Genomic DNA, 24,262 nt, shown 5'->3' with positions numbered 1-24,262 from the left:
AAAGGGCAGCAACGACTGTTTCCCTAAGCCCAGGCTGCACCCTCCCCTCCTGGGATGACCTCCCTCCCCAATTCCCAGACCACCCTTCCCCAGGAGGACCTTGGAGCAAAGATGAGAAGGTTCCTTTCAACTTAGTGGGGCTGAGGGTGCCAGGCTGACAGCAGGGCAGGATTCTGCCCTGGGAATGGACTCACCGCCTCTTTCACCTTGTTGGCCAGGCTTATAAACTCGCTGGAGTTTGAGTTCTCATAAGCGTCTATGAAGTTCTCATTTTTGATCCTCAGGTAGCCATTGAATACCTTCTGAACCCGCACGTTCCGATCTGTGCCAGGCCAAGAGAGCAGTCACAGGTAATGGTACCATCTCCACCTGTCCTCCCTGCCTGCAGCTGCCCACAGCGCCAGAGGAGGGAGTGCCCAAAGACCCGGCTCTGATTGGCTCCCCATCACTTCCCAGCATGCAAAAAAGAACCAGGGAGGCGGTGCCCAGAGAACTGTCCTTCCCAAGCCTTCCCAGCACAGGTGGGCCCCAGGATCTGTCCCTGAAGGAGCAAGGACGCACCCTACATCACCCTCCCCACAACCAATCCCTGCTGTACTTACACTGGAAGTGCCACACCAGCAAGCCAGCCACGAGGGAAAGCAAGAGGAAGCTGACCAGCAGGGCTGCCAGCACCACCCAGCGCCTGGGGCCCCGCTTCTCCACCTTCTTGGCATTGTTCACAGGCAGGAACTCCACACCCTCCTCCAAGCCATTCATGTTCTGCAGAGATACATAACACTCAGTAACTTTCCCCACCATACTAACAGCCTCTCAGCCCCACTCAGGAAGGTTAAGGACATCTTGTGAGGGCGAGCTCATGGGAAAGCCAAGAGGGGAGGGGGTCTTCATCCTTGAATGCCTGGACCACTCTGCTCAGATATGGAGCCCACCACCCAATCAGAGGAAAATGAAGGTGGCAGGATAGGCATGAACTGCTTGACAATTGTTCCCTGGGGCTGAGAATGTGGCTCAGTGGTAGAGTGATTGCCTAGCAAGCTTGAAGCCCTGGGTTTGATTCCTCAGTATAACATACACAGAAAAAGCAGAAGGTGGCGCTGTGGGAGAGTGCTAGCCTTGAGCAAAAAAAGCTCAGGGACAGTGCCCAGGCCCTGAGTTTTTTTTTGTTGTTGTTGTTGTTGTTGTTGGGGTCCAGTTGTGGGGCCTGAACTCTGGGCCTGGGCACTGTCCCTCAGCTCTTCAGCTCAAGGCTAGCGCTCTACCACTTGAGCCACAGCGTCACTTGCGGCTTTTTTTTTCTTTTTTTTTCTTATGTGGTGCTGAGGAATCGAACCCAGGGCCTCATGCATTGCAAGGCAAGCGCTCTACCACTGAGCCACCTTCCCAGCCCCCAGACCCTGAGTTCATGCCCCAGGACTGGGGAAAAGAAATTGTTCCCTGAAATTAAAAAAAAAAAAAAGTCTGGGTGCCTTGTGGCTCATGCCTATATTCCTAGCTACTCAAGAGGCTGAGATCTGAAGGTGGCAAGTAGAAGCCAGCCCAGGCAGGAAAGTATGTGAGACTCTTATCTCCAATTAACCACCAAAAAAACAGAATAGAGTGGTGGCTCAAGTGGTAATAGCACTGACCTTAAGCAAAAAAGGTAAGGGATAGTGCTTAGTCTCTGAGTTCAAGCCCCAGTACCAGCACAAAACAAAACAAAACAAAGGAAATACAGACTGTTGAAATATAGTTATTGAGGGTCTCAACTTCATCTTTGATGCAGGAGGATGCCCAGGCCACGACTGATACTGTGTGAGCCTCTAAGGCCAGCCCCAACCTGCAGTGATGCAGCTGTTCAATTAAGTGCCTCCAGTCACCTGAGCCAGAGGCCTGCAGCAGCACAGGAACTGCTTACCTTGCCCAGAAGCCTTGCCCTTGCTGATGTTTAACCAGCCAAAAGGAAATGGCAGTGTGCCTGGCAAATTGCTTTTCACTATGCGGGGAGTGGGGGAGGGGTTCCCGTTCAGGAGCTCATGTGGAGACAGAAAGCCCTGGTCACCATGGGAATCCGTGACCATATAGACCAAGATGTGAAAATAAACCACACTTCAAACAGGCAGCAGTTGTGCTCCAGTTTCTCCCTGCCAGGGGAATCCAGGATAAAAGGGACACCAAGACAGAGGAGAGCCGGGAGCCAGGCACCAATGACTCACACCTGTAATCCTAGCTACTCAGGAGGCCGAGATCTGAGGATCAAGATTCAAAGCCAGCCCAGGCAGGAAAGTCTGTGATTTTAACCACCAGAAAACCAAAAGTGATACTGTGGCACAAAGCAGTAGAGCACTAGCTTTGAGTGAAAGAGCTCGGGGAACAGCACCCAGGCTCTGACTGGTCCCAAAAAAGATGGAGGACAGGTAGGATGTCCTTGAACTGATGACAGATGAACAATTTTTTTTTACTACATCCCTTAGTCCTGAGGGAACACATGCTCTTCTACTGTGGTATTTTCTGTTCACCCAATAACAGACCCCATAGAACGTACAAGGAAAGCAACACCCCACCCAAATTCCACAGACTCAGCCAGTATCCGTGCTCACGTTCTGTGGTTTTTCTAGTAGTCGACTATTAACAATTAACTCACTGCTGTCCTAGGTTCTCTCGCTTCTGTGGCAGAGACATTTATATCTCTCATTGAAATGTCCTAATTGTCTGTTTGTGCCTATGTAGTATCACGCTGAAAAGTGCCACTTGGACCCAGCAACTTCAAAAGCATTCAAGCTGTCAGTTCTAGTTTGTTTCCATGTTTCTAAATCATATGATAATATCACCATCTTGATTCATCCATTTAAAATACTGACTGATTTCCTGTTTTGACAAATATAGATTCGGGGGTAGGGAGGGTCCTGAGACTTGAACTTGGGGCCTGGGCACTGTCCTTCAGCTTTTTGCTCAAGACTAGTGCTCTACTACCTGATCCACACTCCACTTCCAGCTTTTTGGTGGTTAATTGGAAATAAGAGCCTCATGGACTTTCCTTCCTGAGCTAGCTTTGAACCATGATCCTCAGATCTCAGCCTCCTGAGTAGCTAGGATTACAGGTGTGAGCCATGGGTGCCTGGCCTTCAACTTACACCAAATAACTTATTTCATTTTCTTTCTGGTGGCTTTCTCCAAGAGTCTTCCATCCTTTCTCCTAGTGAACTTCCTACACACCTTGGGAACTACTTCCATCTCTGTCTTGAGTTGAAGCTCTATTTTCTAAAATCCCTTGTTTTCATTTCTCTGGATTTATTTAATTTCCAGTAGCTTTCTGAGGAGGAAATGTTTTTTGATACTTTACATATTTCTGAAAAATACCTAGTTCTACACTCACGTGTGTTGATAGTTTGGCTGGGTATACATACAATCCTAGGTTTCAAATAATTTTCACTTAAAATTTGAAAACACCATTAAGACACATTATAATAGTATAAATCCATCATCTCTTCTGCTTGTAACTTTTTAATTAAATGACTTTGTAGTCTTTCTCTAAAAGCCTTCAGGTAGTATTTAGAATTGGATCTTCAAATTTCATAGGGTTAAATGAAAGTTCTGCCTTTGGGGAAACTTGCTTATTTCTTTTTTTTTTTGGTCGGTTGTGGGGCCTGAACTCTGGGCCTGGGCCTGTCCCTCAGCTCTTCAGCTAAAGGCTAGCACTCTACCACTTGAGCCACAGCACCACTTCCAGGTTTTTCTGCTTATGTGGTGCTGAGGAATTGAACCCAGGGCCTCATGCATGCAAGGCAAGCACTCTACCACTGAGCCACCTTCCCAGCCCCAAACTTGCTTATTTCTTAGATATGTTCTTTCCTTTGTTTTCTCTGGTCTGCTTTCCTTTTTGTGGCATCTTGCATTCATCTTTTTTTTTTTTTTTGCCAGTTGTGGGGCTTGAATTCAGGGCCTGGGCACTGTCCCTGAGCTTCTTTGTGCTCAAGGCTAGCCACAGCCCCACTTCTGATTTTTCCGTGGTTAATTAGAGATAAGAGTCTCATATAGCCTTTTCTGCCTAGGCTAGCATTGAGCTGCAATCCTCCGGTCTCAGCCTCCTGAGCAGTAGAATTACAGGCATGAGCCACAGGCAAACCGGCCTTGTATTCATCTTAAGGATGCTAAATCTGCTCATTTTTACAGTTTCATGGCGTTAACTTTCCATGTTGAAGACCTTCCACAAATGCCTGAGGTTCCTTATTTGTTCAATCCTATTTAGGAATTATGTATAAATAGCTGTCTTGAATATCTGTGTACATGTAACACTGTATGGCACAGTGATTAGCCACATTTGTCTGTTTTTGCTAGGCACTCTAATTGATTAAGAGAATATACAATTGTCTAATCTCCTGGATGGAGTGATTTAAACCCAGCCATTATTGTTCAGAACAGGTAGTGGAATAAACTCAGTCCCCTTCTTTCCATTCCTTACTGTAGCCTTACTCTGGGGTCTCAAGACTGTCTATTCTCTGATATTTAGTTTGTTTCAGCTATTCTTCTCATCCACTAAGGGGGTATGGAGGGTAGGCTTTTTTTTTTTTTCTTGCTTGGGCAGAAATAAGGACTTGGGGTTTTTGTTTGTTTTTTGTTGGTTGTGAGGCTTGGACAGCCTGGGCACTGTCCTTGAACTTTTTTGCTTAAGGATAGTGCTTTACCATTTTGAGCCACAACTCTAGTTCTGGTTTTTAGTTGGCTCATTGCAGGAAAGAGTCTCACAGACTTTCCTGCCTGGAACTTTCCTGGCTTCGAACTAAGATCCTGAGATCTCAGCCTCTGGAGTAGCCAAGATTGCAGGCATGCCTGGCTCACCTCTACTTTCAGTTATAGTGAGCTAAAGGGCTAAGGATATAGCTCAGTGCTAGAGTGTTGACCTAGCATATATGAAGCCCTTAGAAAATAAGAATCTCATGACATGATTTGAAGGCTCATTATAAAGGCAATGATTTTATTAAATTCCAAAAGTCATACATTTCACTTCTAAGGCTGATGTTTTATTCCATGATATTTCCCGGTTTGAGCAGCCTTTGCTTGTTTTCTTTCTTTCTTTCTTTCTTTCTTTTTTGGTCAGTGGTGGGGTTTGAACTCTGGGCCTGGACACTGTCCCTGAGCATTTCAGCTCAAGGTGAGCACTCTACCACTTGAGCCACAGCACCACTTTTCTGGTGGTTAACTGGAGATAAGAGTCTCACGGACTTTCCTGCCCAGGCTGGCTTTGAACTGCGACCCTCAGATCTCAGCCTCCTTAGTAGTCAGGATTACAGGTGTGAGCCACCAGCCCCCAGCTCTTTGCTTGTTTTCTAAATGTACTATCTTCTTGCTCTTTCTCAGGATCTCACTCGGCTTTTCTAGATTACCTTTGGACTTGTCATTGGTTTTCTCTATCAGATTATAAGTTTTCTTTCGATGTATGATGGTCCTTGGTTGTCTATGAGCAGAAGGAAGGAAGCAAAGAAGGAAGGAAGGAAGCAAGGAGGCAGGGAGGGAGGGGGGGAGGAAATGAATCAGTAAAGAAAGAAATACCAGGAAATCATTACTATGTTTAGATACATTGCCAATTTACAGAATAATTTCCTATTTTTTTTTTAATTTTTTTTAACAGTCCTGGGGCTTGAACTCAGGGCCTGGGCACTGTACCTGAGCTTCTTTTGCTCAAGGCTAGCATTCTACCACTTCGAACCCCAGTGTCACTTCTGGCCTTTTTTGTTTATGTGGTACTGAGGAATCAAACCCAGGGCTTCCTGCATGCTAGGCAAGCACTCTACCACTAAACCACAGTCCCAGCCCTTCCTACCTATTTTCTTCCCTACTACCACCCTAACCATTTTCTGAATCGCCAAGGCTGGCACTACCTCCCTATTACTGAAATAGCAAGGACAAAAGATGAGGCAAAATGATGTTCCAACAAAGTCACTATATTTGGGGGCAGATCCAGGATTTGATGGTGGTTGCCTGAGTTCGGGGGCTTCACAACACAGAGAGAACTGATTAATCAATAACCAGCCTACTCCTTTTTATAGCTCTAACTCTGTTCCATCTTGGGGCATAACAAAGACCATCCTGCAGAACTCTTAACACTTTGCTGATAAGGGGACTGAGGCTGAGTGAGAGGGCGTGGCCTGCCAAGGCTAGGAAAGCAACAAAGCAGGGACAAAAGCCAAGCTCTTCCAACTCTGAAGCAGGGTTTCCAGCATATGAATGCTCAGCCTCAGAGTCCAATGCAGGAAGTAAAGGAGTAGTGTCTGTGGCCTGAGTCAACCAAAGAGAAAGGATACTTGTGCCTGCTTTTGCCTATCTGTTTCTCCTTAAAGGTAAACATCTCTGCAGGTGCACATACAAAACCATGTTGTGAAGCCAGGTGCTCACTTACTACTAACACAGATAGAGATCATGTGATTGGGGTGGCCTCTCCCTACCTGCCAGCTCCACTTGGGTCTTGGCCAGAGTCCACAGAAACACAACATGGCTGTAGGTCACTGAGAGAACAGAGGAAGAAATGGCTTCCAGGATGGAAGAGAATGAAGGACTTGGGGTGTGCACTGAGACAGATCTTAGAGAGGTAAAAAGGGGAGAAATCAGGGGCAGGCTGCAGGATTGAGATTTGATTACTGCATTCATATCCCACTGTCTAGAGGGAAAGGTGTGTCAGGTCCAAAAACTCAGGAAGGGAGTATGTAGATGCCCAGGAGCCATTCACTTACAGTTAACTTAAACAAGTGTTTCCAAGGCCAGTGTTTATCCAAATAAAAACCAATGTATTGAAGGCAAGAGAGAAAGAGAGAGACAGACAGACAGACAGATTTAATTTCATTTACTAATATAGGAACCAGCCTTCTCCCACTAAGTCAGAAGGACTGGAAGCTAAATGCTAAGCAAATGCAACTCTGTCTACATTAACCAAAGGATCTCCCACTAAGATGCCTTGTGATTCGCTGTGTAAATCACTAGGAAGCAAACTCTCCATGTCCCACAATCCTCAGACTCTGGAACCAACAAATCCAAAGAGTTTGTCATTGGTAGCTTAGAGAGCATGGTACTTGTTAGAGAAAAGCAACTTAGTAAGTAGCTCTATACTCATCAACAACAAAAATAGTATCCAAAATCCAACCAGTGCAGATAGCTACAAATAACTCTTCCTGCTAAAGACTATTCTTCATTTAACTAAGTTAACTCTGGTGTCATCTGCTGGAAAGGCAGGGATCATCCAATCCTGAAACCCAAAATGGTCACTTGGGACTCCCAGAGAGGGACTGGAAAGGCCATTCACATCATGAGTAGAAACCTGTTTCTGCAACTGGCAAACAAGGTCAAGGGTCAGAGATGATGTCACCATCTATGGCCACAGGTGAGTGGCTCAGACCTGAGTCTAGGACAAGGGTGGCTAGATTGATGAGCCACTACCAACTGTCACTCTCCCGTTGCACATTCAATGACTCAGTGTACCCACCCACAGATGGGGCGGACTTCGATTCCATCACCACCGCTCTCAGGGGCATGAGAGTCATAAAATGTCTCTGTGATTGTTCAAGCAAGAAAGAAAAGTACAGACTGAGAATGAGGAAGGCTTCCAATGTAAGAAGGCATTCTGTGCACTGTCAAATTGCTTTCCTGCTTAAGGAGAAAAGCTAAGCCAACATAAATAACCATGCCAGCCAGTTCTAGTTTCATCCTGGCCAGTCTCTAGAAACACTGTATGGCTGAAGGCCATCTCAGACCACAGAGCATAGAACATCCTCCAAAATGGAATGTTGTATTTGTCATCTGTTGGCACAAGAGATGTGGGCAGTGCTGGGCCAGATAGCAGAGGCAGATGCAGAGAAAATCCTCTTCCTGGAACTGCTCATTATAGGCATACCTTTCTTTATTGAACTTTGCTTTATGGCACTTTGAAGATAATTGTGTTATTTAGAAACTGAAGGTGTGCTTAACCTGTGGGTGCCATTTTTCCAGTAGCTCTGATGATTGCTACCATTTTAGAGCAAGAGCACTTTTACTTAAATTATATATGTTGGTTAGTTTGGGGGTTTTGTTGTTGTCATTGTTGTTTACATTGTTTACTCAAGAGACATTACAGGATAAATGTAACTTTTCATGTTTTTGGTTTTTTGTTTTTGTTTTTTCCTCAGTTGTGGGGCTTGAACTCTGGGCTTGGACACTGTCTCAGCTCTTCAGCTCAAGGCTAGCGCTCTATCACTTGAGCCACAGCACCACCTCTGGCTTTTTCTGCATATGTGATGTTGAGGATTCGAACCCAGGGCCTCATGCATGCAAGGCAAGCACTCTACCACTGAGCCACCTTCCCAGCCTAAATGTAACTTTTATATATACTGGGAAGCCAGAAACCTCGTGTGACTGTCTATGGGACATTCTGGTTACTAAAGGAGTTTGGAACGGGACCCATGGCATCCCCAAGAACTTGTCTCCAGCTAAGAGGGACTAGCTTAGACTTAGATGGTCTGAAGTTAAACCAGTAGACACAGATAAACTGAAGCAGCTGTACTGACAGCAGACAGCCCACCTGTAAATTCCAGAGGATGAGATGCCACCCCACCTGCCACCCTCCCAGTCTAGGGTCTAATCCAGAAAGGACACTTGAAAAGGTCATCATGAAAAGATGACAGAGGGATGCATGAGAAGCGTGCAGGGATGGGGGTGGGAGGTGGGGGAGAGACCCATGTTGGAAACATACAAGGCACCCACCAACCCTAGGCAATTGATATTCTAAAAGACCAGATTCTTGGGGCTGGGAAAGTGGCTCAGTGGTAGAGTGCTTGCCTTGCATGCATGAGGCCCTGGGTTCAATTCCTCAGCACCACATAAGCAGAAAAAAGCCAGAAGTGGTGTTGTGGCAGTTTAGAGTGCTAGCTTTGAGCTGAAGAGGTAAGGGACAGTGCCCAGGCCCAGAGTTCAGGCCCTACTACCGACACACACGCGTGCGCACACACACACAGATTCTTGGTTGGCACTGGTGTCTCATGCTGGTAATCCTAGCTACTCAGGAGGCTGAGATCTGAGGACAAAGTCAGCTCAGGCAAGAAAGTTCATTGAGACTCTCATCTCCAATTAACCACCAAATATAGCCAAAAGTGGAGGAGCAGCTCAAGTAGTAGAGCCATCAGTCTTTATTGAAAAATCTAAGGGACAGAGAGCCTTGGCCCTGAGCTCAAGCCCCAGTACAGGCAGAAAGAAATTGAGAAAGACAGAGAGGTTAGGAAGATAGAAAGGAAGGGAGGCGGGGCTGGGAAGGTGGCTCAGTGGTAGAGTGCTTGCCTTGCATGCATGAGGCTTGCAATGGAACCCTGGGTTCCATTCCTCAACTCAGCACCACATAAGCAGAAAAAGCCGGAAGTGGGACTGACGCTCAAGTGGTAGAGAGTGCTAGCCTTGAGCTGAAGAGCTGAGGGACAGCGCCCAGGCCCAGAGTTCAGGTCCCACAACCGACAAAAAAGAAAGAAAGGAAGGAAGGGAGGGAAGAGAGGAGGGAGGCAGGAAGGCAAGAAGGAAGGAAGAAAGAAAGGAAAGGCAGTATGTTCACAAATAAAATAAATAAATAAATATAAAAAAAAAAAGAAAGGAAAGGAGGAAAGGAGGGAGGAAAGGTGGGGGGAGAGCAAGCAAGCAAGCAAATATATTCTACAAAAAGTTATTGGTCTCCCCACCTGTCATTCCCAAGATTTGTTAACTTGTGAAAAAGAACAATAGAAAAAGAAACTGAAACACATTCAGCACTCTTCCGCACCCAGATTCCCAAGCCCCTTTCCCAGGAGAGGGTAGAGCCTAGGATCTAGAAGGTTGTATGCGTGTATGTGTGTTTTGTGCTGGTCCTGGGGCTTGAACTCAGGGCCTAGGCACTGTCTCTGAGCTTCTTTTTGCTCAAGGCTAACACTCTACCACTTAAACCACAGCACCACTTTTCTGAGTAGTTTATTGGTGGTAAGAGTCTTATGACAGGGGCTGGGAAGGTGGCTCAGTGGTAGAGTGCTTGCCTCACATGCATGAGGCCCTGGGTTCAATTCCTCAGCACCACATAAACAGAAAAAGCTGTGGCTCCAGTGGTAGGGCTCAGGGACAGAGCCCAGGCCCAGAGTTCAAGCCCCATGACCGACCAAAAAAAAAAAAAAAGTCTTATGACATCCCTGCCCAGACTGGCTTCAAACCGCAATCCTCAGATCTCAGCCTCCTGAGTAGCTCGTCAGGTGCTGGTAGCTCATGCATATAACCCTAGCTACTCAGGAAGCTGAGATCTGAGGATCTAGAAGTTTTTTAAAGAACTTCAGTTCATTCTTTTCTTTTTTTCTTTTTAGATCTGAGACCAGGACTTGAATTGGTTACCTGACACTTTAGTTTATTGGCTAGTACTCTACCACCTGAGCCACAATCCAACTCTCAGGTTATTCTTAGGAAGCCAAGAGTACGAAGTTGCACCTGCCCTTTCTAGTTCCCAGGCAGCTGGCTCACCCACTTCCCATCACCAGAAGAGGAGGCTACTAGGTGGACCAGTCCCAGCCTGTCTATTTTAAACCATTAATTGAGATGCCAGGTACTGGCTGTGCAGGATTGGGCTTTACTTCCTGCCCTGGGGACCCTCCTACTATAGATTATAGCATTACCCCACACCTGTGGCTGTCACCAGTTTCCTCCAAAGCACATACTCCCAGCTCCTTCTCCAAGAAGACTGGCCAGCTGGTGAGGACTCTCCACCCGTTTGCCTCCTGGCCCTTTCATCCTTGCCCTTTGACCCTGTCACAGTCTTAGCTTCCCCACCAGACAGAGCTGCTGAGAAATGGCTATGGCTTTGGGATCCAACCAGGATACAAGAAGGATCCTGATTTTTATTTCTTATTTTTTTTATTTTTTTACCATTCCTGGGGCTTGTACTCAGGGCCTGGGCCCTGTCCCTGAGCTTTTGTGCTCAAGGCTAACACTCTACTGATTGGGCCACAGTTCACTTCTGACTATTTTTTGGGCAGTTAATTGCATATAAAAGTCTCATGGAGGGGCTGGGAAGGTGGCTCAGTGGTAGAGCGCTTGCCTTGCGTGCCTGAGGCCCTGGGTTCGATTCCCAGCACCACATAAGCAAAAAGAAAAAAGCCGGAAGTGGCACTGTGGCTCAAGTGGTAGAGCGCTAGCCTTGAGCTGAAGAGCTGAGGGACAGCGCCCAGGCCCAGAGTTCAGGCCCCATGACCGGACCCAAAAACAAAACAAAACAAAAAAACAAAAAAAAGTCTCATGGAAAGCCAGGTCCATTGGCTCATGCCTGTAATCCTAACTACTCAGGAGGCTGAAATCTGAGGATTGTGATTAAAAACCAGCCCAGGCAGGAAAGTCCATGAGACTCTTATCACCAATAAACCATTCAGAAAACTGGAAGTAGCACTGTGGTTCAAGTGGTAGAGTGTTAGCCTTGAGCTCAAGAGCTGAGGGACCAGAAGGATCAGAGTTCAAGCCCCACAACCAACAGAAAAAAAAAGAAGTCTCATGGATGGGCAGAGGGAAAGTGGGAGAAAAATGAGGGGAGGGGTAACAATGTTTAACAAGAAAGGTACTCATTACCATATGTTTGTAACTGTAACCCCCTTATACATCACCTTGACAATAAAATCAAATTTTTAAAAAAGTCTCATGGACTTCCCTGCCTGGGCTAGCTTGAATCCTCAGATCTCAGCCTCCTAAGTAGCTAGGATTACAGGCATGAGCCACTCAGCAACCAATGGATCCACATTTTTCTACCTATGTGTAACTGCAGTCTGTCAGGGAAACAGAAAGCTGACCCGCGGCCAACAGCTCTCGCTGAAGAAAGTTAACCAAAAGGTTCCAAACTTATTCAGATCATAAAGGAAAGTCCCTCAGGGGGGCCAACTGAAGGCACTCTGTCAACACAGAAAGAATCTCGCCATCAAGTAGCCCAGCTTTGACAAGTGTTATGTTCCTGATCTGTCCCCACTCTTAGGGAAGCCCAGGGCACTGCCCACACAGCCTCAGGATAGGGGCCACACACAGATGCCACAAGATCCTGCCTCCAAGCAGACAAAGTCTACACTGCAGGGAGGACTCCTGACACAGGACTGCTCTTGGTCTTTGTAGGGTGGGATGGATATGACCCAGATGAAGGGTCTAGCTGCAAACCCTGAGCTTTCCCTCTTAAAACTGGGTTAATGATCCCTTATGGCATTCTAAGTGGAGCAGCTATGGAACATAATTATCCAATTCCCACTAATGACAGGGCCTACATACTATCTCCCTTTGATTTGGTCTTCTCCACCCACCATCCATCCATCTGTCCAAAGCCAGGTATCCAGTCCTCCCTCCAGCCTGGAGGGAAAATAAATGGGACTCAAAGATTAAACAAAAACCATGACCGTATAAGTCTGCGTGGGCCTTGATGACACCAGTTAGAAGTAGGTCTTCCCAGAGGCCCAGTGTGTGTGAAGGGCTGAGTCGGTGCAATCTACCTGCCCCAGGAAGGCCTCTTCGCCTGCCCCATTCCTCTCTGCTCCTTCCATCTCTAGCTTCCCAGATTGGCACTCTATTTTTGTTTTCTGTTTTTCTTAGGGGGAGAGGGGTTACTGCAGATGGAAACTAGGTCCTCAAGTATGCTAGGAGATGGATGGATAGGTGATTGATGGATATCTATATTCAGATAAATATTCATATTCAGCTTTAGGTAACCTCCTACATCAGGCTGGGACAATCTAGGAAACTCCAGTTTCCAAACCTTTGTTTCCTTGGAAGGGGAGAGAATGCTGTAAGTATTCTCTGGGGTTCTGCCTCCCTCAAGCTCTCTATTTCAAACCTGGCTAGCCTCAAATTCAAATTTGGACTCTATCTGGTCTCTTCCTCTCCTCATCCTTGACCCTCAGTTCAGTTTGCTAAAGAATTCTTATCTCTAGCTCTTTGAATCCATGACGTTCATGAAGATTTAGCCTTGTTTGCCAAAGATCCTCTTTCCAGCCCAACCATCCTACCTTCTTCCTGTCCTGAGCTACCACCAGCAATAGCAGAACCCAATAGATCCATCCAAAACTAAACAAGAACACCTTTCTATTCATTTTCTAGATTTTTCACAGAGCCTGTTTCTAATCTATGGGTAAGTATATTTTTTATTACTGAAATTTTTATTGAGATCATTAGAGAGTCCCAAAAGCTATAAGAAATAATACTAGGAGGTTCTTTGTATCTTTTGCCCAGTCTCATCCCCCGCCCCTAGTGGCAATACTTGATACAACTGTTATTATGATATTGACATTACACTGATGTAATCCACAGATCTGACTCAATTTCTCTATCTTCCTTGTACTCGTGTGTATGTGCGCATGTGTAGTCTATCATTAGTATAGTTTTCAGTATCCACTATCAGTCAAGACTATAAATAGCTTCAACACAAGAGCTCTCCTACTGCCTGTGGAACCAGACCCACTCCCTTTAATTATCCACATTCCTCAGTTCCTAAAACACTAGATTTGTTCTGTTCTAACACTGAAGTCATACAGTATGTAAGATTTAGACTACAGGTTTTTTTTTTTCACGATGCATAGTTCCCTAGAAAGTCATGCAGGCCACTGTGTCTATAAAAAGATGGATAATATCCCTTTCTATGGTTGAGGAGTATTCTATGATGTGTAGGTGCCATTCTCCTTTTAGGTACCCGGAGATCTGCAGAATTTATTGGAGAAGCCCAAGGTCCTTCTATGGAACCTCTGAGAATTGTCTAGAGTCTATCTGTGACTCCCAGACTCCTCACTGAGCTACAAATCTAAGAAGCTACCATGGCAAAGGGGCCAAAAATCAAACAAGGAACACTCCATCCCTGGAGGAGGGTCGGAAGTCCCTGGGCCCAAAATTACAACACAGTACTACAGGACTCTTCCTTCAGAATCAGACTGGGACAGGAAGCATCTCACATCTCATCTTCCCAAAGCCATCAAAACTCAGCATTGAACAGAACCAGTACAATTTCTCCTGCTCGGGGCAGAGCTGGAAATACGCATGTTAGTGTTTATGCACACTCTGGGTCTGCTAACCAAACTCAATTCCTCCTATCACAAAATGTTTTCTAAGCCTCTGGCCATCAGGGTTAATCTCCTGTGAATATAATTTTTGGTATACTGTATTATTAATGACATAAAGACAGGAATATATGTGTTCAGTTTTTCTTTTCAACTATTTCCAGTAGATAGTATGGTTACTTCTTATCCTTCATGATTTATCAGATACTTGATCTGAGAACTCTCCAGGAGACAACCCCCAAGATGCTCAGCGTGATGGAGGAGGTGAGAAGAAGGGCTGTCCCAACTCTACAGTCCCAGCATAGATTGAGACAGTTAATAAATGTTTGATGAATTAATCAGATACAACCCATATCATCGGTTAAAAAGTGAATTCACATTATTATTCCACATGGGGGAGGATATATGTTCACATATAAACAAATATCTAGGGTTGGGAAGGTAGCTCAGTGGTACAGCGTTTGCCTTGCTTGCCTGAGGCCCTGGGTTCGATTCCTCAGCACCACATAAACAAAAAGAAAAAAGCCGGATGCGGCGCTGTGGCTCAAGTGGTAGAGCTCTAGCCTTGAGCTGAAGAGCTGAGGGACAGCGCTCAGGCCCAGAGTTCAGGCCCCATGACCAGACTCAAAACAAAACAAAACAAAAAAAAACAAATATCCACATAGACATGTGTATATACACATAACTTGTGGTATGGTAGCAGCCATCATTTGTGTGGCTTTCCGACATTATTATGAAATACATGAAGTTGTTATAAAGAGAAAGGCTTATTTGCCTCATAGTTTTGGAGGTGTCAGTCTATGACCAATTCCTCCCATTGTTTTTTGGCCTGGGCTGGGACATCATGATGGCAACATGTGGCATAGCCAAGCTGTTTATCTCATGCTGGAGACATGAAGAAGAGAAAGGGGAAGCCTGCAAAGACGTAGAGACCTCCAACCAAACCAGACAGCAGTGGCTCACACCAGTAATTCTAGCTGCTCAGGAGACTGAGATCTGAGGAACATGGTTTAAAGCTAGCCTGGGCAGGAAAGTCTGCTAGATTCTTATCTGCAATTAACCACAACTAAATAAGTAAGTGGAACTGTGGCTCAAGCTAGCCTTGAACAATGACAGCACCCAGGCCCTGAGTTTGAGTCCCAGTACTAACACACACACACACACCTTCAACCAGGCTCCATCTTTAAGAGTTCCCCTAGCCAGGCACCGGTGGCTGATGCCTGTAATCCTAGCTACTCAGGAGGCTGAGATCTGAGGATCACAGTCAAAGCCAGCCTGAGCAGAAAAATCCGAGACTCATACCTTTAATTAACAAAAAAACAGAAGTGGTGCTGTGGCTTAAAGTGGTAGATCCCTGAGCCTTGAACAAAAAAAGCTCAGGCACAGAGCCCAGGCCCTGAGTTCAAGCCCATCAACCAACAAAAAATAAAAATAAAAAAGTTCCCACCACCTCCCAGTAGAGTCATGCGGGGGACCAAGCCTTTCACACAAGTACCCTGAGGGGACACTTACAATCCAAATGATAGCCCAGTTTGTTGGGATTCAAATCTAGTGAGAAGCAGGTGGTTTATTCTTGTAATCCTAACTACGGGGGAGTATGAGATCTGAGGATCACAGTTTGAAGCCAGCCCAAGCAGGAAAATCTGTGACACTCTTATCTCTAATTACCAAAGAGCCAGAAGTGGAGCTGTGGTTCAAGTGGTAGAACACAAGCCTGTTTCTCTCACTGAGGGTGGTGTTGTGTGTGTCTTAACACAGATGGGGATAGTCTGTTCACAGCAGCCAATCATGTGTGTTGTCCTGCTCTTTCTGACTGACTCATCATTAGAGCATCCAAGGTATGGACCTTTCCCTCCCATCTTAGTGTCAGCTCCAAAGCAGAGAAGCAAAAGTTCCAAGTCTTCATATGATTTCTTACCAAAGAGGAAGTGGCATAGAACCTGGGAGGAAGTGAGGGGCAGCCTCAGGCAACCACATGAAGGGACCCTCTTAAGACTCAGTCAGACACAAACCTAGTAGGCCTCAGGTCCTCCAGCTATCAAGTTTTCCACCATGCCCAGCAGACAGCAAACTGCGATGCCTTCCCAGGAATACAAAGGACTTGGTACACGCCACCATCACACACTAGACAAAAACACATGCATTTAAGCCAGGAGCCCATGGCTCACACCTATAATCCTAGCTACTCAGGAGACTGAGAGTTGAGGAACACGGTTTGAAACCAGCCTAGCAGAAAAGTCTGAGACTATTGAGGTATAGCTCAAGTGGTAGAGTGCCAACCTCTAGTGAAAAGAGCTCAGGGGCAGCACTCAGAGCCTGAGTTCAAGCCCTGGTACCAGCACAAAAATAAATCAATCAATAAATACATATCTGTCTGCAGTGGAACAAAGTGCAAGAAATGGAAATAACCTGATTTGTCAGCTTGAGTGGCTGAGTAGTTTTTTTCAGCTTAAAATACCCACCATAATTTTGTTATCATATTCTTTTTTTTTTTTTTTGTCGGTTGTGGGGCTTGAACTCTGGGCCTGGGCGCTGTCCCTCAGCTCTTCAGCTCAAGGCGAGCGCTCTACCACTTGAGCTACAGCGCCACTTCCGGTTTTCTGGTGGTTTATTGGAGATAGGAGTCTCACGGTCTCTCCTGCCCGGGCTGGCTTTGAACCGCGATCCTCAGATCTCAGCCTCCTGAGTAGCTAGGATGACAGGCTGAGCCACCGGCGCCCGGCTGTAATCATACTCTTAATAAACAAAGCTACATTTTGTTAAAAGCCTCGTTGAAGTCGTACCTCCAGCTGTGCTCCTAGTCTGCTACCTAAATAACCTCATCAAAAGGGAAACCAGACGAATTCCGAGCAAGGTGACTCTGGTGTTGGCGCCTGATGATCATTACCCTCTTATTTTTTTTTATATGCTCCCAACTATGTCTAATGATGTGTTCTGGGATTTTGCTGGGAATATGAATTCATCAAACACTGTCCCATTTAGAATACAGTTTTATAATAGCATTGTGGTTAAGCTCCTTGGCTTTGAAGTCCCACAGATCAAGGTTTGGATTCTTGCTCTACATCTTACTGCCTTTAGGCCATGTACAGAACAAGCCCTTTGAGCTCAAGTCTTCTTGTCTGTAAACCAAACATTTCTCTTAGTATCACCACTGTGAGGACTTAGATAATCGTACTCATATTTAAGGAAGAGGAGAAAGGATGTTCATGTTCTCCATTCTTCCTCCATCACCATCATTACCACCACCACCACCACCTCAGCATCATCAGTGGGTCAGAGAGAGAACAAAGTCATATCACAAGGATTCCAGAGAAAACCCCCATGTATCTCTAACCACAGACAACATGGGCAAAGTAAGAAAGACGTATGTACACCTAAGACAGAATCTTTAGTAGGGATCTACTTCTAGAAAAGTCTTTGAAAGCAGAAGGAGAAAGGAGAAGGAAGAGGAGGAGGAAGAAGAAGAAAAGTCCTTGATGAACTCTGGGCATATAACTCAAGGATAGAGTACTTGCCTAATATATGTGAGGGCCTGGCTTCAATCCCCAACACCCCCCCCCCCACACACACACGCACACACACACACACACACGCGCACACACACACACACACACGCACACACACACACACACACACACGCATGCACACACACACACACATACACCACACGCGCGCGTAAACAAAGATGAAACAAAGAAGAAAGGGCAACCACTGCCCATAAGCCAATGCCAAAGACCCTTCTTACCACAGACATCCAGGATTGAGTATATTGAGAAGACCAGAAGTTTTCATCCTCATCTCAATGCTACTTAATCACTTATCAAATGTAGCCCAAGCTGGGCACCGGTGGCTCACAACTGTAATCCTAGCTACTCAGGAGGCTGAGATCTGAGGATTGCAGTTCAAAGCCAGCCTGGGCAGGAAAGTCCATGAGACTCTTATCTCCAATTAACCATCAGAAAACCAGAAGTGGCGCTGTGGCTCAAGTGGTAGAACACTCGCCTTGAGCTGAAGAGCTGAGGAACAGCGCCCGGGCCCAGAGTTCAAGCCCCACGACCAACAAAAATAAAAATAAAACAAAACGTAGCCCATCTCATGCTCAGAATCTCACAGAAAAATAATGAATAAACTGAATTCTTACCCTGAGTAATCCGTCTCTTTCTGGGCCTACTGGGCATGCAGATCTGTTTTGCATGTCACAGTCCAGGTAGAATACAGTAGAGCCAATGCACTAGGTTCTAACCTAGATAGAACTACCACCCTGCTGTCTGACTTCAAGCACATTGCTCAGCCTGTCTATCCCTCATCCTTCTCACTCACCTATAAAAGGTTAATAATGACAGCAGTTGCCACACCATTTCTGTGGGTCCTACATCTGAGAAATGAATAAAAGTTTTAATTGTGTTGCTGAGGGAGTAAGTCAGTGGTACAGCACTGGCCTAGAATGCATAAGCCCTGCAAAAATAATGTAAAAATAAAGCTGGCAACCAGTGGTTCATGCCTATAATTCTAGCTATTCAGGACACTGAGATCTGAGGATTGAGGTTTGAAGCCAGAAAGAAAAGTCCATGAGATTCTTATGCCCAATTAACCAGCAAAAAGCAGGAAGTGGGAACTGTAGTTCAGGTGGCAGTGCCAGCTTTGAGTGAAAAAGTTAAGGGACAGTACCCAAGCCCTGAGTTCAAACCCCAGTACTAGCACATAAAAAAAAAGAAGAAGACCCAAGCGCTGGTGGCTCACACCTGTAATCCTAGCTATTCAGGAGGTTAAGATCTGAGGATCCCAGTTTAAAGCCAGCACGGGCAGGAATATCTCTGAGACTCTTATCTTCAATAAACCACTAGAAAACCAGAAGTGGCACTGTGGCTCAAGTGGTAGAGCACTAGCCTTGAGCTGAAGAGCTCAGGGACAGTGCCCAGGCCCAGAGTTCGAGCCCCATGACCAACAAAAAATAAAATTAAATATAAATAAATAAATAAAAATATTGTATCTGAACTGAACAGGTGCAGACTTTCTTCATATCACAATCTCCTAAACAATACAGTATAGCAACTGTTTATATCACATTACATGTTATGCAAACAATCACACCACATGACAATATTCAGTCAACAAGGACCACATATACAATGGTATATGCCATATAGCCTTGTATACAGCAGGCTACATCATGAAAGTTGTGTAACAATACTACAATTATTCACACATCAACCAGATCTCCTAGTGACAAAGTTCTTAAAATGCATCCCTATCATTACACAACACATGACTGCACCATTACATGAGGGACTTGCGCACCTCAGACTCACCTGTTCACAAGGCATCCTGAATATTAAGGGGCAGCTGTATTGATTTATCGGGCAATAGCTCGAGTCCAGGCAGTGATACCTAGGGCTGCTGACGTAGCCCTGGGATCTGGGCTCCTCAGAGACCCTGGCACATTCTTCCTCCCCTTCCAAACACAAACTGGTGTGGGCAAAACCACAGGCCAAAGAAGGAACAGACAACAGGGAACGTTAGGATCACAGTGCAATGGAGAACAGAAGCCACTGGCCACAGCAGCCAGCAGCAGTGAGAGAGAAAACTGGTTCTCCTTCTGCAGCCTGTGACATGACACTTCAGCTACCACATTGGCTCTGAGCAAACTCAGTTTCGATCATTTTCCCTGGCATTCAGTGATTTAGGCTTCATGCCTACTAAGCAGCAACCATGAACCTCCACATGTTCCCAGAAACTGGAAGAAGGAAGGGTTTCTGAAGCTCCCTGGCAAAAGCACCTGAGAGTTCTCACCTGCACAGCACTCCTAGACTCTTGTGGCTCACTGCCTCCCTGTCTCCCTCAGCCCTGCATATATGCTTAAAGAGAACAAGAATGAAGCTGGCTGCTGGTGGTTCATGCTTGGAATCCTAGCTGGGGCAAGAGGCTAAGATCTGAGAGGATTGTGGTTCAAAGTCAGCCCAGGCAGGAAAGTTTTTGAGACTCTTAACTATAACAAACCACAAAAGAAAAGAAAAGAAGAGAAAAGAAAGCAAAAACCCAGAAGTAGAGCTGTAGCTCAAGTGGTAGAGTACCGGCCTTGAGTAAAAAGATCAAACAAGAACATGAGACCCTGAATTCAAGTTCCAATACCAGCATACACACACACACACACACACACACACACACACACACACACACACACACACACACGAAAACAAAAAAGGTTAGTATTTTGTCTGGGGGAAGTAGAGGAAGAGGGATGTACGATTGTCTGTCAGCTCTTTCCATTGAAGCTGGAGAAGGGAAGGAAAAGGGCACAAGAAGAGAGTCTAGATTGCTCATTGCTGGGATGATTTCCTCAACACTCCTTGGAAACAGTACTATGTGTTTTATAAAGTGAGGGATGATTAGCACCAGTGGCTCACATCTGTAATCCTAGCTACTCAGGAGGCTGAGATCTGAGGATTGCAGCTCAAAGCCAGCCTGGGCAGGAAAGCCTGTGAGACTCTTATCGCCAATTCACCACCAGAAAATTGGAAGTGGCACTGTGGCTCAAGTGGTAGAGTGTTTGCCTTGAGTTGAAGAGCTCAGGGAAAGCACCCAGGCCCAGAGTTCAAGCCCCCATGACCGACAAAAATAAAAAAAAAAAATGAAATAAAGTGAGAGCATTACTGATAACTGGCATTCTCAGGGTCTTGTCTTGCACCCTGGTAATATTATATCACCTTCTTGTTGGTCTCAAAACCCAATTCAAATAATTTGATCTGGACACCACACTGTAACTTACAAAGGGCTTTCATGCAAAATTTCCCTTTAAATCTTTGCAGCAAAGCTGGAACATAGATGTCATCCCATTATAGAGCCAGAAAAACTGAGGTTTACAAAAATTAGATATTACACTACAGCAGCTCTGGGCCTTGGCTCCGTGCTGCCTGTTTCTGTCATCATATCAGATACCTCCAGGTCAATTTTCCCTGGCACTTCCAACCCGAGTAGGACTGGTATCTTCCTAAGTGCCTGACCTGGGCTTTGCCACAATCTTGTACTCATGACACTGAATGTGACTCCAGTCTACACTACATGGGGTAACCCTGAAGGCACTGACTGGGCGACTGGGATCTCACAGCAATTTCCCAGAACTTGGCACATGCTCAGTGGGCTGGTACTGTTGTCTGATTGAGCGACTAAATGAATAAGTGAATGTTTGACTAACACAAAATTCTGAATAGCCAGAACTCTACAGCCTAGACCTTGACACCAATTTTGATCCCACAGCCTCAGATTTCCCAACTCCAGTCTGCATAGGGTAAGAGGACACTGAGTTTTGCCTTTGGAAATCAGGGCTGACTGTATATGTAGATGTCAAAGCAGCTTCATAGGCACCACCAAATGGTCCATAGGGACCTAAGCCACGCAGTGAGGCAGGCTTCCCAGCTCTCATTACTACCAAAACAACTAGAAGAACCTGCACACCTGCTCACACGCAGGCACAATCCCCAGACATTGTACATGCAGCCAAACCCGGAGGCTTTGGGAGATCACAGAACAATGGGACCACTTTCCACTTGATGGGAGCTGTGCGGCTGGAGCTGGGGCAGGGGCCTTGGGATAGGAGCAGCCAGAGATAATAACTACCAATCAGGGGTGAAGGAATGGAAGCAAACAGGGAACAAAAACTCAAAGCACCAGCATCCCTTAAGTCAGGGCTCTGCTGGCAGATCGAGGTAACATCACATAGCCTGGTCAGAGAATATCCCAGGGCAGAGTCTACAGACCCCACCTGCAAACAAACACTGCCAGGCAACAAGACAGAGACACAGAGAGACAGAGACAGACAGAGGTGGGGAGTGGGGATATCTGGGGAGAAATTTGTGAGGACTTCCTGGAGAAATGAAAGTGACTTCCTTCTAGACACATTGGCCCACCTCAAACTTCAAATGCGTCTTTGCATGGCTCCCAAGACTTAAGTTCTTTTTTTTTTTTTTTTTTGGTCCGGTCATGGGGCCTGAACTCTGATCCTGGGCGCTGTCCCTCAGATCTTCAGCTCAAGGCTAGCGCTCTACCACTTGAGCCACAGCACCACTTCGGGCTTTTTTCTTATGTGGTGCTGAGGAATCGAACCCAGGGCCTCTGGCATGCAAGGCAAGCGTTCTACCACTGAGCCACCTTCCCAGCCCCAAGACTTAAGTTCTTTAAAGGAAACAACTACACCACATTGTTCTTTGGGCTCCACTCCCAGCCCTTCCTCTATCTTCCCCTTCTCCCCCTCCTCCCACAATAAACTACATACTTACAGAGTGGGTTCAGGGAGCTCAGCAGGAGAAAAAGACAGTGAGCACTGAAGGAAAATGGCAGGAGTAAAGTGGAAGAAACCCCCTCAATGGCAGGGTGAGTGGATGAGTTTCACAGAAGAGGAGAAAATGAACAGAGAGCAGGGGGAACAGAAAGTGAGGGCTTGCTTACAGGTGATGAGTCAGAGGAGGAGGTGAGCCCCAGGTTGGCCTGGAGGGGGGGGGGGGGGGAGAAGAAGCTTATACCTTCCAGAAGAGGCCTCACTTTTCAATGTCAGCAGATGCAGGGCAGAAAGGGAAGTCAGGAAGGGCAAACTTAGAGGGAGGGGAGCAAAACAACCCAGAAATAACAAACACCAAACAATAGACTGCCTGCTGAGGAGGCAGGAGTCCAAAGCCCCAAGTAGGCAATTATCAAGAATTCACAAACACCCCAATTACAGAAAGGAAGAGAGTGTGGCTCACAGCAGGGCAGAGGACTTAGCCTCTTCCTGAAAAGTGGAAGAGACAACTATCCCATTTCAAAGGCTGTGTGTGATGATGACTCACAAAAGTCCCAAAATCTGAACCTGATTGAAGAAGAAGAATGGATTTGAGACAGATTCCAAATGTAGCCCTCACCGAATAGCCCTGTAAACCTGGGGTGTTGTTGGATAGAGTTGTAGCTAGTTGCCCTTGGACCCTGGGTGCATCTAGGTGTGTCCTTCAATGAAGTGACTCCTGTAGAGTAAGATGTCATGTTTTTGAGAACTTTCAAGGGATCTTGTTTTTTTCCCTGCTTCAGTATCATCCAGAAGGAGAACACGTGCTCCTACACGTCTAGTCACTCAATCACCTTCTTATGGGGGTCTCCACTCCCTGTGGGAGAAGCCCAGGCTAACCGAGCCCTGTAGACCTTAGCTCTACACTCTCTTGTAGGCCAGGGCTCCGGTCAACCAGTTGGTCTTTGGCAAGGATTCCGATGTGGAACAGGAAGAGGAGGCTGAGGACAGACGAGTCTCCAACGCTCGCCGATCCTGAGCCTCTGCGCCCCAGTTCCTTTCAGATGCACACTTAGGAGCCCCTACTCTGAAATCAGGGAAAGAATCAGGACAGGAAGGCGGGTAGCGCGGTTCATAGTCTCCAAGGCCCGGCGCCTTCTCGCCTCCAAGGTGGCCAGCGTGGGGGCAGATCCCGTACCAAAAGTCCAACCGGCCCCTCCCGGTCACCAGCGGCCAGGAACCCGCCAAACAGGAAATTCCACCTGTGCGCCCAGGCCTGGACCACCACACCGGGCAATGGGAGTGGAGCTTGGCCGAGACCAGGCCCCGCGCGCCAGGCCCGGGAGTGGGAGGAGGGGTGCAGGGGACCGGAGGGTCCGCGCCCAGCTGGGCACCCCTCGCCTACACCCACCTCCAGTCGCGAGCTGTACTTGAGTCCCGCGCCGAAGTCCTTCGGGCCCCCTGAGGCCTTGCGGGTCCGCTCGCTCCTCATAGTGGCGAGACGTGGATGTCAGAGGTGTGGTCCCTCCAGGCAGCTGGCTCCCATGGCCCGCCGGGGGCGAGGGGCGCGGGGGGCAGGGGCGCAGTGCGGGTCGGATCCCCGGGCAGGCCCAGCGCGCCCGGCCAGCGGCGGCGGCGGCTCTCGCTCTCATTCTTCCTCCCAGCGCAGGTAGTTTCAGGGTGTGGCCTGCCCGGTTTGTCCCGCCCCGCCACCCTCGCCCGCACCTGTGCGCGGCTACACCGCCCCCTCGCCCCCAGCCACGCCTCCAAGGAAGCTCCTCCCCCGCCGGGAGGAGAGGGGTGGGGCGCAGCCCTGCGGGAGAGGGTAGTGGGGACCACACAACAGACCGGGCTCCGGGCGGGGAAGCTGGCTCCCTGGTGGAGCGCTGGCCTCGCACGCGAGAGCCCCTGGGTTCGGTTTCTCAGCGCCACAGAAGCAGGAAGTGGCGCTTTGGCTCACCTTGAGCTGAAGAGCTGAGCGCTCAGGCCGCACGACCGA

At 47.0% G+C, this 24,262-nt stretch overlaps 1 protein-coding gene across 2 annotated transcripts in view; it reads right to left on the bottom strand.

The window, feature by feature from the left end:
* The window catches only part of St14 (ST14 transmembrane serine protease matriptase), a 43,316-nt gene extending 19,402 nt beyond the window's left edge, over nt 1-23,914 (bottom strand). For both annotated transcript variants that reach the window (XM_042696205.1, XM_042696206.1), the window contains exons 1-3: nt 23,675-23,914; nt 603-762; nt 195-322 (exon numbers count right to left, since the gene is read on the bottom strand). In XM_042696205.1, coding sequence (XP_042552139.1) covers nt 195-322; nt 603-762; nt 23,675-23,755 — 369 coding nt within the window. In that variant the 5' untranslated portion in view covers nt 23,756-23,914. The remainder of the gene's footprint in view (nt 1-194; nt 323-602; nt 763-23,674) is intronic.
* Nucleotides 23,915-24,262: the final 348 nt, after the last annotated feature.

This window comes from Dipodomys spectabilis, unplaced genomic scaffold, assembly GCF_019054845.1.
Source record: "Dipodomys spectabilis isolate Male_0828 unplaced genomic scaffold, ASM1905484v1 ptg000201l, whole genome shotgun sequence".
In the NCBI taxonomy this organism is placed as follows: Eukaryota; Metazoa; Chordata; class Mammalia; order Rodentia; family Heteromyidae; genus Dipodomys; species Dipodomys spectabilis.
The sequence above is the reverse complement of the archived record's forward strand: the minus strand, read 5'-3'. Positions and strand labels throughout refer to the sequence as shown.